The following is a 16,345-nucleotide window of genomic DNA, read 5'->3' as shown; positions in this document are numbered from 1 at the left end:
ATAAATTGCTTTTGTCTCTCCATTGTTTTGAAGGTCCTCAGTAGGTGAAATACCAAACTTTAGGCTTGCTTCACAGATCGGCTGAGTAGCAACCTTTGACAGGTACATTGTATTCTCAACTACTGACGCGAAATCAGAGGCGTAATTTCAGAAAGAAATGGGGATGGCAAAAAAAAAAAAGCCACTTAAGCCCCACTTCTAAAATAGTGAAAATAGTGGATCTACAAGCTGAGTGTTGAGAGCTTGAGAGCTTGTAGATCAACTATTTCCGCTATTTGTTTGGGTGGTTGAAACTTTAAAAAGGACGTGTCTGTACCGTAATTGCTGGACTATAAGCCGCACCTGAATATAAGCCGCACCAGCTAAATTTAGAACAAAAAAACAAATGTTTACATATATAAGCCGCACCTGACTATAAGCCGCAGGTGTCCTTCCTGCTTCCCACTAGAGCGCCCCTGTGGCCGTTAACTGTAAAAATCTATATATAAATCCTTGTTAAAGACCATTGTAAAACGAACTAACTGGCCGTTAGCTGTAAAGATCTTTATATAAGCTGCACCCTTGTATAAGCCGCAGGGTTCAAAACATGGTGGTTCAAAAAAGCTGTGGCTTATAGTCCGGCAATTCAGTAGCGAAGTGTGATGTCACTTCCGTGAAATGGCGTGAAATGTCGCCCTCTACGGGGTTCATGCTGGTATTGTTTTGTATTCAAATCGCCATTGGGGAATTTGCGATCACCGCATATAAGAACTGTGTTAAAAATATAAACACACCATGCTCTCGGATTGACCCAAATGGATATGAAGCATCGACTAAGGTGGAAATGTACAGATTTACCCAAAGAGTAACACAATAAACGCTAGAAACGAGTTACAACAGGCTATATCAGATATGAATGAATATCATAAACTATGCAGAACCCCCCCGCTGACAGAAACGCGCACATGATGTGTTTATATTTTTAACACAGTCCTTATATGCGGTGATCGCAGATTCCCCAATGGCGATTTGAATACAAAACAATACCAGCATGAACCCCCTAGAGGGCGACATTACCCACAAATGACGACATGGCTTTGTTTCTCTATTACGGTACATAACAACAGTCCTAGTAACCTCCAACACCATAGCTGTAAGAGCCATTTGAGGCATCTTGTTATTGGTGTTGCCAGTGGCAGAGACTGTGGTCGTGTGTAGCGTTTGAACGTTCATTTATTTACTTATTTATTGTCTGTCAAAGTATAGGACTTAATAGGCTAATAAATATTATAATTTATGCACACAAGGAAACAGTTGGACTTCAGTTATTATGAGCACATGTCTGAACTCCCTCAGTAAGCAGCAGCACCAAGTATAGGACTTGGGCTCTACATTAGCTCACAAACTGACTCGCTTCAAGTTGACTGTTTCATTGGGAAGCAGTCAAACCAGGGCTCGTTTTGGACACACAGAGATCAGTGGTCTTACTGTGTGTGTGGAGGTCCAGGTTCATTACTGAAGTCTGGAGGATGTTGTTTAGACCAGACACAATATTCATATTCATACAATGATCATTTGAATGAACACATAGACTCCTCCCAACAATGTGACTGAGCCAAACCTGCTACAGAGCATGCTTTGGAGGCAATGGGCTTTGCTTTGGACTTTCTTAAAAAGCCATAACTAAGATTGCCAAATTATTGTAGTGGAGTAAAAGTACAATATTTGGATCTGAGATGTAGCAGTGGAGTAGAAGTAAAAGTACTGTAAACTGGAAATACCCATAAATTACTGTAGTTAAGTAAATGTACTTAGTTACTTTACACCGCTGCCATTGTGTGTATATGGTACAGGAGGATTGTCTTACTTTAAGCGTGGAGGTCCAGGTTCATCTTTAGACCCACAGCTGGCTGTTGGAGACTCTGCTCTGTGGATGAGATGTTTGTCTCTTCCCTCCTCCTCCTCTCTCTCCACACACTCACTCATCTTTGGTCTTTATTTAACCTGTCAAGGTTAGCAGAAAATAGGAAATGATTAATGAATGAATGTACAAAACACATACACACACGTGCGTGCTGCGCCGCGTTGTGAGCATGGGGGTCAGCTATGTTCGGTGCTTGATACCACACTGAACTAAGCAATCAAGTGAATACTGTAGATATGGCGTAATGGCATGGATTGCTACACAGAGAGGGTAATGCTTTCAACATAAGTTCTTTCAACATAATAACATGCTGCATTCAAGTTCAGGGGAGTTTGGACAAGGCCTAGGGCATTCACGAATAGTGATTTTTAGAAATCATATTATTCAACCTCAAAGTTTTTTGAATAGTCGAATATTCGAAAGGACTGGCCAAACTGTCAAATATTACATAAGTAAGCAAGAGGCGAACATTGTGAAAATAGCCGATCTACATGCTCACAACGCATTTAGATCTGCTATTTTCACAATATCTATCTGCGGAACCGAGTCACATTAATGTAATACCTACAATTCCAGGTGCTTGTCTGGGTTCAAATATGTTTATTTTGGGGGTCACGGCCTAAAAAGGTTTGAGAACTCCTGGTATAGAGCATTAACAAATCCATCCACCAGGGGCATTGACAACTCATTCTTATGACTTCATCTACCCAAGCTCTATAAACTTTTTTTAAAGAGAAAACAATAAAATAAAAATAAAAAAGTGAATATTCGACTTCGGCGAACAACGTCGAATAGTGACTTTGATATTCGAACATTTGAATATTTGGTGAATGCCCTAGTTTGGACAAGACAATTCTCTTAAATGCTGCCTTCACGTATGGCATGGAAAGAGGGGCATTTGTATTTCTTTCACCATAGTAAAAACTGCATTCATGGTCTGGAGAGGGCAGTTTGTACAGACTGATAAAAAGGCAGGGGCTCAAGACCCTTTTGATGTCTATGTGTGCACAAGCCTGCACGCACGCACGCACACACACACACACACACACACACACACACACACACACACACACACACACACACACACACACACACACACACACACACACACACACACACACACACACACACACACACACACACAGCATCCTGTGCAAATGCTTAGGTGTTGACATCATCATCACCAGAGAGAGAGAGAGAGAGAGAGAGAGAGAGAGAGAGAGAGAGAGAGAGAGAGAGAGAGAGCGAGAGCGTGCACAACAACAAGGCAGACAGCAGCAGCACACTTATTTTTTCTTGGTCGGTTTCTGGGAAATGGCCTGATCTGCTGTTACCACACACACACACACACACACACACACACACACACACACACACACACACACACACACACACACACACACACACACACACACACACACACACACACACACACACACACACACACCAACCCTCAAACCTAACTCTAAATGTCTAATCCTGACCCCAACACCAAATATAATCTCTAAAAAAAACTTCCTCTAAACCGTCAAGGCCTCACATCCCTCCTTGTGATCTTTGATTAAAGTGGTTAATGTTTATAGGATAATAAATGACATGATTTGTATTTAATCTAGTCTATATTATTTTTGTTATAACAGGTGGATTACCTAATATCTAGTATATATATTATTAAACACACTTACCCTACATTAAACCTTGTGTGTTGTTCTTCTACGGTGCTGTCATGCTCAAAATGGAGTCTGGAACAAAGTGTTAAACTGTTGTTTCATATGAAGGGAGGGACTTTTTATTATCACTTCCTCCCACTGTAAGGAACAGTCCTGGTCTCATGATGCCATCTAGTGGTCACTGTGTGGAACATGTTTAATGAACACAACGGGGTAAGATGAACCACTTTTTGCCTATGTTGCCCTGAAAGCAAGAAAAAGTGAGATGGCAGTAAATTCAAAACATCTAGACATATTTCAGGATGTCTGTTATTTGAAATTATAAGTGTCTATGACAAAGGACCATAAAAATATGACTTATTATAAAAAAGTGGTCATCTGGTTCAACTTGCCCCAGGTGAGGGGTAAGTTGATCCAAGTAAAGGGGTAAGTTGACCCACGTGATATTCTAAACTTTTAACAGTTTAAACTTGAACAAAGAATGTATGTACCTATCAGAAATAGTTTAATATCACATTTCCCTTTTGCAAATAGTCTTATTTCCTTTCTTACGGTTATTTAAACCGTAAGAAAAACGATTAAAACCAATTAAATAACGTTTGTTATTCAGAACCTTTTAATATTTGCAATTATCAATATAATATTAAAAACTTCTCTTGAATGAGTGTATTCATCAAAATGAAAAGACCATTCAGCGTAATTTGAGTAGCAGACACCTAATAAAAAATATGAATGGTGATTCACATAGTTCAATGGGGCAAGATGAACCAAATGCCTTGGGGTAACCAAGGCATTTGGTTCATCTTGCCCCACGGCCACCATTTTGACAAAACCTGGCTAGCTTAATGCTTAAGGCTCATCTTTAGCTAAATGATTCACATAGTTTTATACATTGGGATATCACCAACATGCATGCTATATAAGTTTAGACCTGGGTACATTTGCGTCGCGTTGCGTCACATCAAGTCACACTTTTCCCCCTATCCATGCCAAACTTTGCACACAAACTCCTTTCCTGCCAAACCACAACCTCCATCCCTCATGCCTCGCTAGAAGAGGGCCATCTTCTAGCGCCTACATATTTTGCCCACGCTACACAGCATCTCCAAAGTCATGCCATCAACATGGATCTGTCCCATTTCCCATATTCCCTCCTGATTGGCTACCATTGCCTTCTAAAGTTTGTGTATGCACCCTACCGGTCGCTTATCTCGAGTCTTATTGGTTTTAGGATGCTAACTATAGGCTATGTTTAGCAATGATTATATCTCACCATCATAGTGAAATAATGATAGTCTACACCAGAGTGAATAGCATTAGGTGTCAAATCTACACCAGTTATAGACCGATTCCAGCCTATAGTCATTTAGGGACCGTTTAGACTTCTAGAGGAAAAAAAAACAAGAAAAAAATACTCAGTGGGCACCAGAGGTGGAAAAAAGTACTCACATTTATCCCTGAGTCAAAGTACCAATACTGCAATATAGAAATAGCCTACTCCAAAGTATGGTCACCATGCATTGCAATGCGTTGTGAGCTTGTAGATCAGCTATTTTCAAATAGCCTAAGGTATAAAATAGGGATAAAGTGGATTAATGTGTGTTTTATGATATACTCATTTAAATCCGCAACGTAACTAAAGTTTTCAAATAAATGTAGTGGAGTAAAAGTACCATATTTGGATCCGAGATGTAGTGGAGTTGTAAAAGTAGTAGTAGTACAAATACCTCAAAATTGTACTTAAGTACATTACGTAAGTAAATGTACTTTACAGCTAGTGGTGGATGCGTTCTGTTGGCATGGCAGTAGAACGAGTTTTAACCCTGTGTTTGTGCAGAATCTGGGTTGAACAATCACTGGTACAGCATGTGGAAAATAAAGGTTGAGAATGAGCGAAGTGCTCCTTTAACAGAGGGCCCTCCCCTTATTACCCTGCCACCCACTGGACTGGAGAAGTAGAACACATAGATACTCAGTTCAACTCTGCCTGCCTCTGTCTTCACAGCTACCGAGAATGTGTTGACCATAGACATATACTCCTGTCTTCATAGTTACCATAGACCTAATACTCCTGTCTTCATAGTTACCATAGACCTATAATACTCATGTCTTCATAGTTACCATAGACCTACTTCTGTCTTCAACAGACCGTCTAGTGTGAGGTGAGTGAACTTATTTCTCCAACAAAAAGAATGCTCAATTGCTTTCTATATCAGTAGTTCTGGGGTGCCAAGGACCCCTGAAATGATATATCCCCCCCCCCCCCCCCCCCATTTTATTTGTCCAATTTGTTTTGTCTCTTTAACTTTTTTTTTTAACTGTGATTAAAAAAAAAAGATTTAAAAAAGAATCACCATTCACCAGAATCACAGAAATAAGACGCTATATTATTATTTAGACCCATGGTTATTATGGTTATTATTCAGACCCGTGGTTCCCAAACCTTTTATCTTGAGACCCAAAAGAGGACTGTTTGCCTGGGACCCCAAACTATAGTGAACATAGCAGATCTACAAGCTCACAAAATCTGCTATTTTCACTTCTTAAATATTTTATTAGAATGTATGGATGTTCTTGGATATTTATTATTATTTATTTATGAAATCATTTAGAAAAATGTCTGGATTTGTTTTTAATTCATGAAAAAGTTCTCTTTTGGGGGAGTTTAAAAGTGTACGAAAAAATAAATAAATAAATATAAATATATATATATATATATATATATATTGTTGCATCTGACAGAAAAATGGTGAAGAGATGAATAGTCCAAAACAATTTCTTCGTTATAACATTCAGGCTTTATTACAGTGTTCACAATCCATTGTTAAAGTCTCTTCAAAAAACAGCTGTGGACTCTCTCATGGCTTGGTCGAGAGAGCCACCGTTACAATGTTGGCATACTGTTTTAAGGATAATTCAGAACATGCGTACACAGCTTTTTCAGGGGGCAGATGCTCGTGTACCCGCATCACTTAATTAACTTGAGAGAATAGGTGGCTTAAAGGAGTAGTTCACCCCCAAAATGACTTTTTCAAAAAAAAAAAATCATTTTGGGGGTGAACTACTCCTTTAACCCCCTTTTTTGGTCTGCGTCTGCACGCACCTTCTTCAGAGCTGGCCCTGTGTCCTAGTCAAGACATATTAGCCGCGCTGAGTGCCCAACAGACATAATCCCTTGATGGATGTGCCACATCCAATGACCACATCCCATTCAAACCAATTTGAGCCATCCATGTAATCTGGTTAAAAGCAAGTTGTCTAATTGGGTTGGAATCTCAGCGTTGGTAAGAGAGCAATCAATAGCTTAATTTAATAATAGCCTTAAATGGCCTTACGTAAGGTTTCCAAGGACACACAGAGTGATGGACACAGAACATAAGGCCTGTATGATATAAGGCCTGTATGATATAAGGCCTGTATGATATAAGGCCTGTGTGATATAAGGCCTGTATGATATAAGGCCTGTGTGATATAAGGCCTGTATGATATAAGGCCTGTATGATATAAGGCCTGTATGATATAAGGCCTGTATGATATAAGGCCTGTATGATATAAGGCCTGTGTGATATAAGGCCTGTGTGATATAAGGCCTGTATGATATAAGGCCTGTATGATATAAGGCCTGTATGATATAAGGCCTGTATGATATAAGGCCTGTATGATATAAGGCCTGTATGATATAAGGCCTGTATGATATAAGGCCTGTGTATGATATAAGGCCTGTGTATGATATAAGGCCTGTATGATATAAGGCCTGTGTATGATATAAGGCCTGTATGATATAAGGCCTGTATGATATAAGGCCTGTATATTATAAGGCCTGTATGATATAAGGCCTGTATGATATAAGGCCTGTATGATATAAGGCCTGTATGATATAAGTCCTGTATGATATAAGGCCTGTATGATATAAGGCCTGTATGATATAAGGCCTGTATGATATAAGGCCTGTGTAAAACTGTAGGCTAAAGAGCCTTCTTTCTGCAGCCCGAAATGCACAGCCGATACAAATGCAGAGTGTTTGTGGTAAATGAACAAAAACCTCAGATCATATCAATGTGCATTTCCTTTTCCACTCCATAGGAAGGAGTACTGCGCCATGGCATCCGTGACCTCATCTTCACCTCCCACTGCATATAACTATGACGACCCTGGTGTCTATGTCAAACCCCCACCACGGTGCGTTGACCAACCAGGGTGCGTCACCATGGTCGTGATAAATGTGATCCTCTTCCTGCTGGGGGTTGTGGGAAACAGCCTGGTCGTCTGGGTGATCGGCTTCAAGATGAAGAAGAAGAAGACGGTGACGACCACCTGGTACCTCAGCCTGGCCGTGTCCGACCTCCTCTACTGCGCCACGCTGCCTTTCAACATCTACATGATGGCCACGAGGTCCTGGATATTTGGACTTTTCATGTGCAAGTTCAGCTCCTTCTTCTTGGTCCTCAACATGTTCAGTAGCATTTTCCTGATGGTTCTCATAAGCGTCGACCGCTGTGTGGGCGTCACGTTTCCGATCTGGGCCCGAACCAATCGTACGCTGAGGAGGGCCAGGTTCGCGGTGGTCGTTGCTTGGTTCTTAGCCGCGGTAGTGAGCATTCCCTCCTTAGTGTTTCGTCGTACTACAACAGACGATCAGGGCTACAGTGTTACTAAATGCTCCAGTGATCATGATCAGCTACCCGGCAGCTTTACAGGTCTCCCCGTCTTCCGTTTGGTCCTAGGCTTCGTGCTCCCCCTGCTGGTCATCACGGTGTGTTATTCTGTCATCGTCGCAAGGCTGCGGAGCAACAGGGCGGCCAGGCACGCCAGGCCACTCAAGGTCATGACCGCCGTGATCGTCACGTTCGTCCTCTGCTGGCTCCTCTACCACGTCTTCTGTTTAGCGGATTTTAACAACCACTCAAGCACAACCATTGAAATTGGAATGAAGATATCAGTGGTTCTTGTCAGCGTGAGCAGCTGTGTGAACCCCTTCCTCTACGCCTTCCTGGGCAAAGACGTCAAGCAGAAACTGCTGAGCTCTTTGTTTTCAAGGATTGAAAACGCTGTCGATGAAGAGAGTAAAGACAGCGTTTCCACCGATGTGGAGTAAGAAAATGAAAGCTCCCATTGGTCATGATAATGAGATACTTTCTCAAAGTAATGACTAAGTATTATGACATAGCGGGCTATAATATGATCCATGCCTTATGGCTTATGCCTAAACTTCTTTGCCTTTTTTTACTATTTTGATTTTTTGATTTTTTTATATTTCAAATAGCTGATCTGCAAGCTCACAACGTGGAGATGTAGATCAGCATTTGAAGATCATAATCTAGCCCAGCATCTCACTTGATTAATCTGTATCCTGCCCAAGTTCTCAAACACTCTATAGAGGGTATGCGCGTGACATCATCATCATACCCGGAAGTCATGCGGGAACGCCTACTGAGTGGCAAAAAACTGCTTTTCTGGCCTTGACAGCCCATACATCCAAACAGAAAGGTCCTGTCTGATTGCATTAAACAACGTTAATCAACGTTTAACTCACTTTGACACTCACTTTGCCACTCGATTTGCCATTCACTTTATGCATGAGCATACCCTCTATACTCTATACCAGAGTGACCCCCCAAATAACCATATTTTAACTGGGGACCCCCCACCCTGAAGTTGAGGCATTACATGAAGCTTCAGCGTTAGTTTCTGCAGGACATGGGAGTCAAGTTGCTGCTCAGCTGTAGTCAGATGTCAGTCAGCTCTGTTCTCATACCTCATTAACATATCTACTGTCATTATGTCACATGACATAATGACATACTACGACATACTCCAATCAAAGCGCTCAATCAGTAGGGAAGGCTCCTTTAAATACGGCTTGCTTTCTCTACCAATGCTTGGTTTCCGAAGCCTAAGCCTGATTAAGTTACATGTCAATGTGGTTAAGCTCAAATAATGTGATCTTGATTAAGTTTCATGTCAATGTTGTTAAAGGGACTACACCATGAATTTACATTTTTCCAATTTTTATGTATTTTCTTGGTGTCCCACCAGCAACTTCTATCCTCACAAAGTCCTATTTCTGACCATTGTGTCTTTCTCAGTTTATGGGCAGATCTATGTTAGCATAGTCTCAGAACGGTCCTGATTGTGAAAGGTCAGATTTGTGATGTCACAAGGCCTGAGAAGGAGGCAGGAGGAGCTGGGAGAGGGTTGGGGAGGGGTGGGCAGGCCTGAGAAGGAGGCAGGAGGAGCTGGGAGAGGGTTGGGGAGGGGTGGGCAGGCCTGCTGAGCAGGAGGTGGGGAGGAGTGTGGGGCCAAAACTGGCTCAATAGCGCAGTCCTCCCACTCAGGACAAGGTGGTACTGCAGCTGAAAATGCTCTGAAAGCCAGGCAGAAATGACAGGGGCTCTGTATTCAGGAGTGGTAATTTAGCCTCAAACCTTTTCAAAAACGTTTTTGGGACACAAACAGTGTTATATAAATTATTTTTAAATGCATGGTGTAGGACCTTTAAGCTCAATACTGTGATTTTGACTAAGTTCATGTCAATGTTGTTAAGCTCAATACTGTGATTTTGACTATGTTACATGTCATGGTTATTGCTATTATTTTGCTATTCTATCCTTATGGGGGAGTATTGCTTAGCGTTCCCTGGTTTTGCTTAGCATGCTCAGAAAAGCCTGCACAAAATTCAGGGAACATCTCCTAACGTGGAGCCCTTCAAACGCCAAGATCAACTGTATTCCATTTATGCAATAAATGGTTAAATCTGCTTGACGTGAATGTTCCTGCCTAACATTTTGTATAACACGGTTCTATTGGGACAATAGCAAATCTACATGCTCACAACGGCTCGCAAGCATGTAGATCTGCTATTTTCACAATTTCTGCCTCTGATATTTGACAATTTGGCCAATGTTTAATTTGTCATTTTTGAGGTATTAAAACGTCCTTAAATTGTCACTTTAGAAATGTGCAGATACCCTCTATACACTTAAACTTCATGTTGGTTTGTTTACTGTTGAGTGAGAAAACAATGTTGCACGTTAAGTTAATCATATGGGGACCCCCCAAAATAATTTGGGGACCACCATGGGGGTCCCGACCCCCAGGTTGAGAACCACTGCTCTATACTGTTGCACAGTTGTCCAAAGTGTGGCCCGGGGACCAAATGTGGGCCGAGGACAAATTGTATGCGGCCCGCGGCTTCATTCCTATATTGTATTATAAACGGCCCAGTAGCACCGTCAACAACTAGAATATTTTCACAGAGTATTATTTGTCAGGATTCCTTGTTCCCTGGTGTCTCATTCTGAAGGGGTCAAAGAAAGGCTATTTTATTGTATTTTTAGCTAGCAAACACCAGACAAAAGACCATTGCTAATGTAGCCCCAGCCAATAAACCGACCTGCCAATCAAGCTCAGCTCTATTGGCACAGTGGTTTGGGTGTCGGACTGGCGAGTGGGAGAGTGGTGTTCGATTCCTGCTCCTGCGCATCACTACAATCTGGCGTTGTCGGCAGGATGAGGAGCGTGATATCCTTGCGTGAGGGACATGAGGGACGTCGTGTGCGGTGGTCCGCGGCGTTAAGTGTGAAGCTTCAAAAGACAGAGGGGGTGATTGTAGCCCCAGCCAATAATCCGACCCGCAAACGCCCTGCCAATCGAGCTCAGCTCTATTGGCACAGTGGTTTGGGTGTCGGACTGGCGAGTGGTGTTCGATTCCACTAATATTAAATATTGATGATGATAGTTAAACACTGTTACTGAACAAACACTCTATAGCAATGATTACTGTCGCAAAGTGCTCCTGCCCACTGACAGCTTTACTTATATAAGTTAAGCCTGGCATATAGTACCTCATGGCTAGACGACCACTGTATTAGTACAGCTGATGGGCATGCAGCTATAGTTAATATGAGTATTGGGTATGGGTTAGTGACAACTGACCATATACCTCTGACCTTCACAATAAATTAGAAATAACAATATTGACTTTTCTGGTATACTGGACTGGTCAACTCTGTCCAAGGAGGATTTAGTTTCTTTCTTACTATATGACCACTGACAAACTATTACATAATATTGATCTACCTATAGATGCTATCATGTGTAAATATGCTAATTGTAAGAGTGTTAAGCATAAGGACGACCTCTGTTCCCTTTATGATGGAATAGTGGCTGCCTTTGTTGAAGGTGCTAAGCCCCACTACAAGAGGAAGAGAAAAGGTCACATCAGACCAGGCTGGAACGACCATGTAGCAGTGTATCATGCTGAGGCTAGGGATGCCTTTAAACTGTGGGCTATAGCTGGAAGGCCTAGACAGGGGCCCGAGCTGGAGCATAACATTGTAGCAAATGCTAGACACAAGTATGCAGTTCTTTTCATTTGTAAAAAAAATGAGCAAGCCATGAGGGCAGACTCCATGGCCAGCAAACTAATGGGTAACAATATGAATGACTATTGGAAAGAGGTGAGAGCCATTACTAATAGTAAATCCCCCTCACCTTACCCATGCCGGTTATTGTCAGATACTTTGTGCATGGCTTCATACACTTCATGTGTTTTTATTCCTATAGTGTCGTTGTTCATGTCTGAGTCATCTACAAACAACTCACTATTAATACAGTTAAACAAGGAACCATAATGTTGTCGCCACAAGGCTGCAATGTTATCCCCTCCAGAGATTCCTTCGATTCCTTCGACAGTACCCTCCAGAGATTCCTTCGATTCCTTCGACAGTACCCTCCAGAGATTCCTTCGATTCCTTCGACAGTACGGGGGGTTACATGTCTCCATTCAGACATGTCTCCTTTCCGACATGTCTCCATTCAGACACTAACCCTATCTCTTACCCTAACTCTAACCCCTATGGAAGTGTTGCCACTCCGACAATAAGAAGTCACTTTCGGAATGGAGACATGTCTGAATGGAGCTGCAGAACACCTGAAAAATGCCAGTCTGAGGCTAGCCCCTCTTTTATCTATCAGTTTTACTGGATTTATGGTCCATGGTATTTTACCTGATTCAATGCTTTCTGTGTTGCTTGTCCCGGTAATTAAGGACAAAGCGGGTAAGGTCAGTAGCCTGGATAATTATAGGCCCGTAGCCATAGCCAGTATCCTCTCAAAAGTAATGGAGAGAATCCTAATGGATAGAGTTGTCGATTATATAAATTATTGAATGAGAGTGCTAGCCAATCAGGGCTGTAGGCTTGGGGCACGTGGTGGGTGGTGGCCTGGTTCAAAACCATTCAGCCAATCAGGCGAGTCTGTGTGTATACAAACACATCCCCCCTCCACTCTCATTACAGGCATCAAAGAGATAGTTGTCTTTGATGTTTCATTGATTAGAGAGAATTAGAGAGAACACTAACACGCTATTGACACTTGTATGGCTCAATCAATTACTGCGGTTTTCAACCCCTTTGAAGTTCAAAGGGAACGATTAAGAGCAAGTCACCTTGACATTTTTCTAAACCGCCCCTAACATCACGTCAATAGGCTTTAGCCCACCCCCCAGACAAAGAATCTCTCCCCGAAATTCCAGACTCTCTTCCCAAAACGAAGTGTGTGATAGAGTCTGGTTTATTAACCAGGCAAGCAGTAACTGGGTCAGACTCCAAGTGCTTGAGGAAGAAAGTGCTGGAGTACTTTTTCTTGCCTGAAATGGCAAGGGAGGACATTGATGCAGCCTAGAGAGGTAATTATTTAATTTAACTGACATTCAGTCTTTAATAATGATGTAAATACAGAAAAATGACTACACTAAACTAGCAGCTCAAACCTAGTCTAACACACCTTTTTTTATTCTGTGTCTTCGTCTGTGTCTTTGTCTGTGTCACGAAGATCCCGCCGCTCATCCAGGTCCTCTGCCAGCCTCATCATTTGGTGTGCAATCTTCTGAGGATCTCGGATCACTTGCATGCAGCTGAATTCCTCGAAGCCCTTGTGTTGTCTTCCAGGAAGGTATTCAAAGAGTGCATCATTGTGAAACTCTGCAACAAATGTGGCTATGGTCAGTGTATTTTTCGGCCGTTTGCGGTTCAGTTTTATTTGTGTTAACTTTCAATTCAGAATACAGTCCAAAACAGTCCAAAACGGCCCGATTCTGAATGCTGTTTGGAAGTGGCAAAACAAAACTTAGAATTGGGTATTGTAATAACAAAATGAGACCCGGTTCGAGCTTCTCGTTGCTGTGGTTCAAAACAGAATGCTGGTCGTCCAGCTGTACTAGAGAAAAAGCAATCGGTTTTGATACACGCTGCTCCTAGAGGTGGCACGTTCGCGAACGAATCAAGTCTTTTGAACGGCTCTTTGAAATGAACGATAGGATTCGGTTCACAGTAGGGAGACGTTCCTTTCTAGTGAACAGTGGTGGGAAAAGTACTCAATTTCTTTACTTAAGTAAAAATATCAATACTGCAATCAAGTAAAAGTTTGGAATGTAAGTATTGCTATCAAAATGTACTTAAAGTACCAATATTAGAACGTACTCATTATGCAGAATGTCCTGTTTCACAGGTTTTCCAATGAGTAAAATGTAGAAAAATAATTTGAAAATAGCCGATCTACGATCTACTTTAAGTACATTTTGATAGCAATACTTTTTCACTTTTACTCAAGTACATTAACATTCCAAACTTCTTCTTGATTGCAGTATTGATATTTTTACTTAAGTAAAGAAATTGAGTACTTTTCCCACCACTGTTCACTAGAAAGGAACGTCTCCCTACTGTGAACCGAATCCTATCGTTCATTTCAAAGAGCCGTTCAAAAGACTTGATTCGTTCGCGAACGTCCCACCTCTAAGAGCAGCGTGTATCAAAACCGATTGCTTTTTCTCTAGTACAGCTGGACGACCAGCATTCTGTTTTGAACCACAGCAACGAGAAGCTCGAACCGGGTCTCATTTTGTTCTTACAATACCCAATTCTAAGTTTTGTTTTGCCACTTCCAAACAGCATTCAGAATCGGGCCGTTTTGGACTGTTTTGGACTGTATTCTGAATTGAAAGTTAACACAAATAAAATTGAACCGCAAACGGCCGAAAAATACACTGACCCTATGTCCTCACCATACCTCTTTATGGATGATGCATGCCCAGTTGGAGACATGAAGTTGCCAAGTCCGGCCTCAGTAAAGAGCCTGTCCACCTCCCTTCCAAAAGCGCCAGAAAGCTGAGCGCACCCGTTCAATTTGTTTCTCAGTGTAATTGCCTCTGCCTCTTTTAAGCGTGTCTGGAAATGGAAAACAAACATGATCCTGTTTTACAAATCCATATAGTTACAAGAATACATTTATACAATTCTCCATGAAGAATAAAAAATCAAACCTTTGAACTCATTGTTCAGAAACTCGTTGACCAAATCCAATCCCACGTTGCCCCCTGGTTTCCCTTGCAAATTGGCAACGCGGTTCCAAGTCATGTCTTGCTGTAGACGCTCCGACAGGTGACCTTCAATTCCTTAAAAATAGAAACAGGTTAAATAGCATAGATCTTTATTTGACCATGATAGTCCAATTTGATGATTGATTTCTCATATAATGATGTGTTATAACACAAATATGATATTTACTCTCAAATGTATTAGACTAGATCTTACCAGTCAACATTTGGTGGGCTAGGATAAAATATTTTGGATGCTTCCTGTTCCAAAAGCTGAGCATGTCCATTTTCCAGCATGCAGTCATTGCATCGCCGTAACCCTCCCTGACAGCATCTCTGCGTGCCAGATTGTTCAGCCCCTCCCACAGCACTGCGTGGCTGTAGTTCTGAACATGATCCTCTCCCTGTGCACCGTAGAAGCAGTACCATGTCCCTGTTCGACACATGTTTTTTTTAAGTTAAAGCTATACTGTGTAAGTTGCTCAACTTGTGGTCAGTAGCTCTATAGCAAACCTCGGTCGCGTCCGCATCTTTCGGCCGTTTTTCGGTTCTCACACCCCCACGTCTGCCTCCACCTCGCCGAGATCTATCTTTTGGGGTCCCTGCTTCCTGTGCGTTCAGCCATTCCGGAGATACACTCCTTCACCCATGCTTCACCGTGCACCCAAGTATAGAGACACACGGGAGACTACAAATATGGCAGCCCTAGCGACCCCACTCCAAGATGCGCTGTGATTGGCCGGCAGTGTATAACCCTCGCTGTGATTGGCCGGTAGTATGATGACGTCATTTTGCCGCGAAATTCTCCCCCCCTCATGGCTCATAGAAAACATATAAAGAGAAGGCTTTTGAAGCTGAAAATAACGGAGTGGGGGTTCTAAAACTTTAGCGATTTAACAGTTAGGACCATTTTAAGATTTGTTTTATAAAAAAAGTTACATGGTATAACTTTAAATTATTCTGATTATAAATTGCTTATATTAGAACATAAATGCATTCTGTGATATGGACTGTAAAACAAGAGTAGATTACATAGCTCTTTCCCTACCTATGATCTCGTCCTGTGCTTCTGGGCTCAAACAATCCAGGTGGTACCACTCGTATCTCTTACACTTCTCCATGAGATGGCACTGCACCATGGTCCCGCCGATGTCTTCGTGACAGAAACAGTACACATAAGATCCATTTTCGAAACAAGCTTTGCTGCAGTGCCAGTCACCCTCTGGTACCTCTTCTAGATCCACACATGATGGGTGAAACCACATGGAACCGCACAGGTTGCTGCAGCACTGCACCATTTGTTCTTCCTTGTCTGTCAATAGACATTAGAATACAAATTAAATAGTAACATTAGAAAATGTCAATACAATGTCACATTTACAATATTTATTAAATCCA

The 16,345-nt window shown here is 41.9% G+C and overlaps 2 protein-coding genes across 2 annotated transcripts in view; one reads left to right on the top strand and one right to left on the bottom strand.

Annotated features, from left to right (window-relative positions):
- Positions 1-3,627, bottom strand: part of LOC308305922 (protein NLRC3-like) — a gene marked incomplete at its 3' end in the record, with an annotated part of 33,570 nt that extends 29,943 nt beyond the window's left edge. Inside the window, exons 1-2 of the mRNA XM_080750819.1 lie at positions 3,589-3,627; positions 1,847-1,983 (exon numbers count right to left, since the gene is read on the bottom strand). Coding sequence (XP_080606945.1) covers positions 1,847-1,965 — 119 coding nt within the window. The 5' untranslated portion in view covers positions 1,966-1,983; positions 3,589-3,627. The remainder of the gene's footprint in view (positions 1-1,846; positions 1,984-3,588) is intronic.
- A 4,045-nt stretch (positions 3,628-7,672) lies between these two features.
- On the top strand, positions 7,673-8,668 carry LOC308305823 (chemerin-like receptor 1; the record flags this gene model as incomplete). The annotated part of the gene is made up of 1 exon (XM_080750703.1): positions 7,673-8,668. One exon carries the CDS (start codon positions 7,673-7,675, stop codon positions 8,666-8,668), a length of 996 nt encoding a protein of 331 aa, XP_080606829.1.
- Positions 8,669-16,345: the final 7,677 nt, after the last annotated feature.

The sequence above is a fragment of the Nannobrachium achirus genome (assembly GCF_963921795.1).
Source record: "Nannobrachium achirus genome assembly, chromosome: 1".
Classification (NCBI taxonomy): domain Eukaryota; kingdom Metazoa; phylum Chordata; class Actinopteri; order Myctophiformes; family Myctophidae; genus Nannobrachium; species Nannobrachium achirus.
Note: the sequence above shows the minus strand (reverse complement) of the source record. Positions and strands in the feature narration are given on the sequence as shown.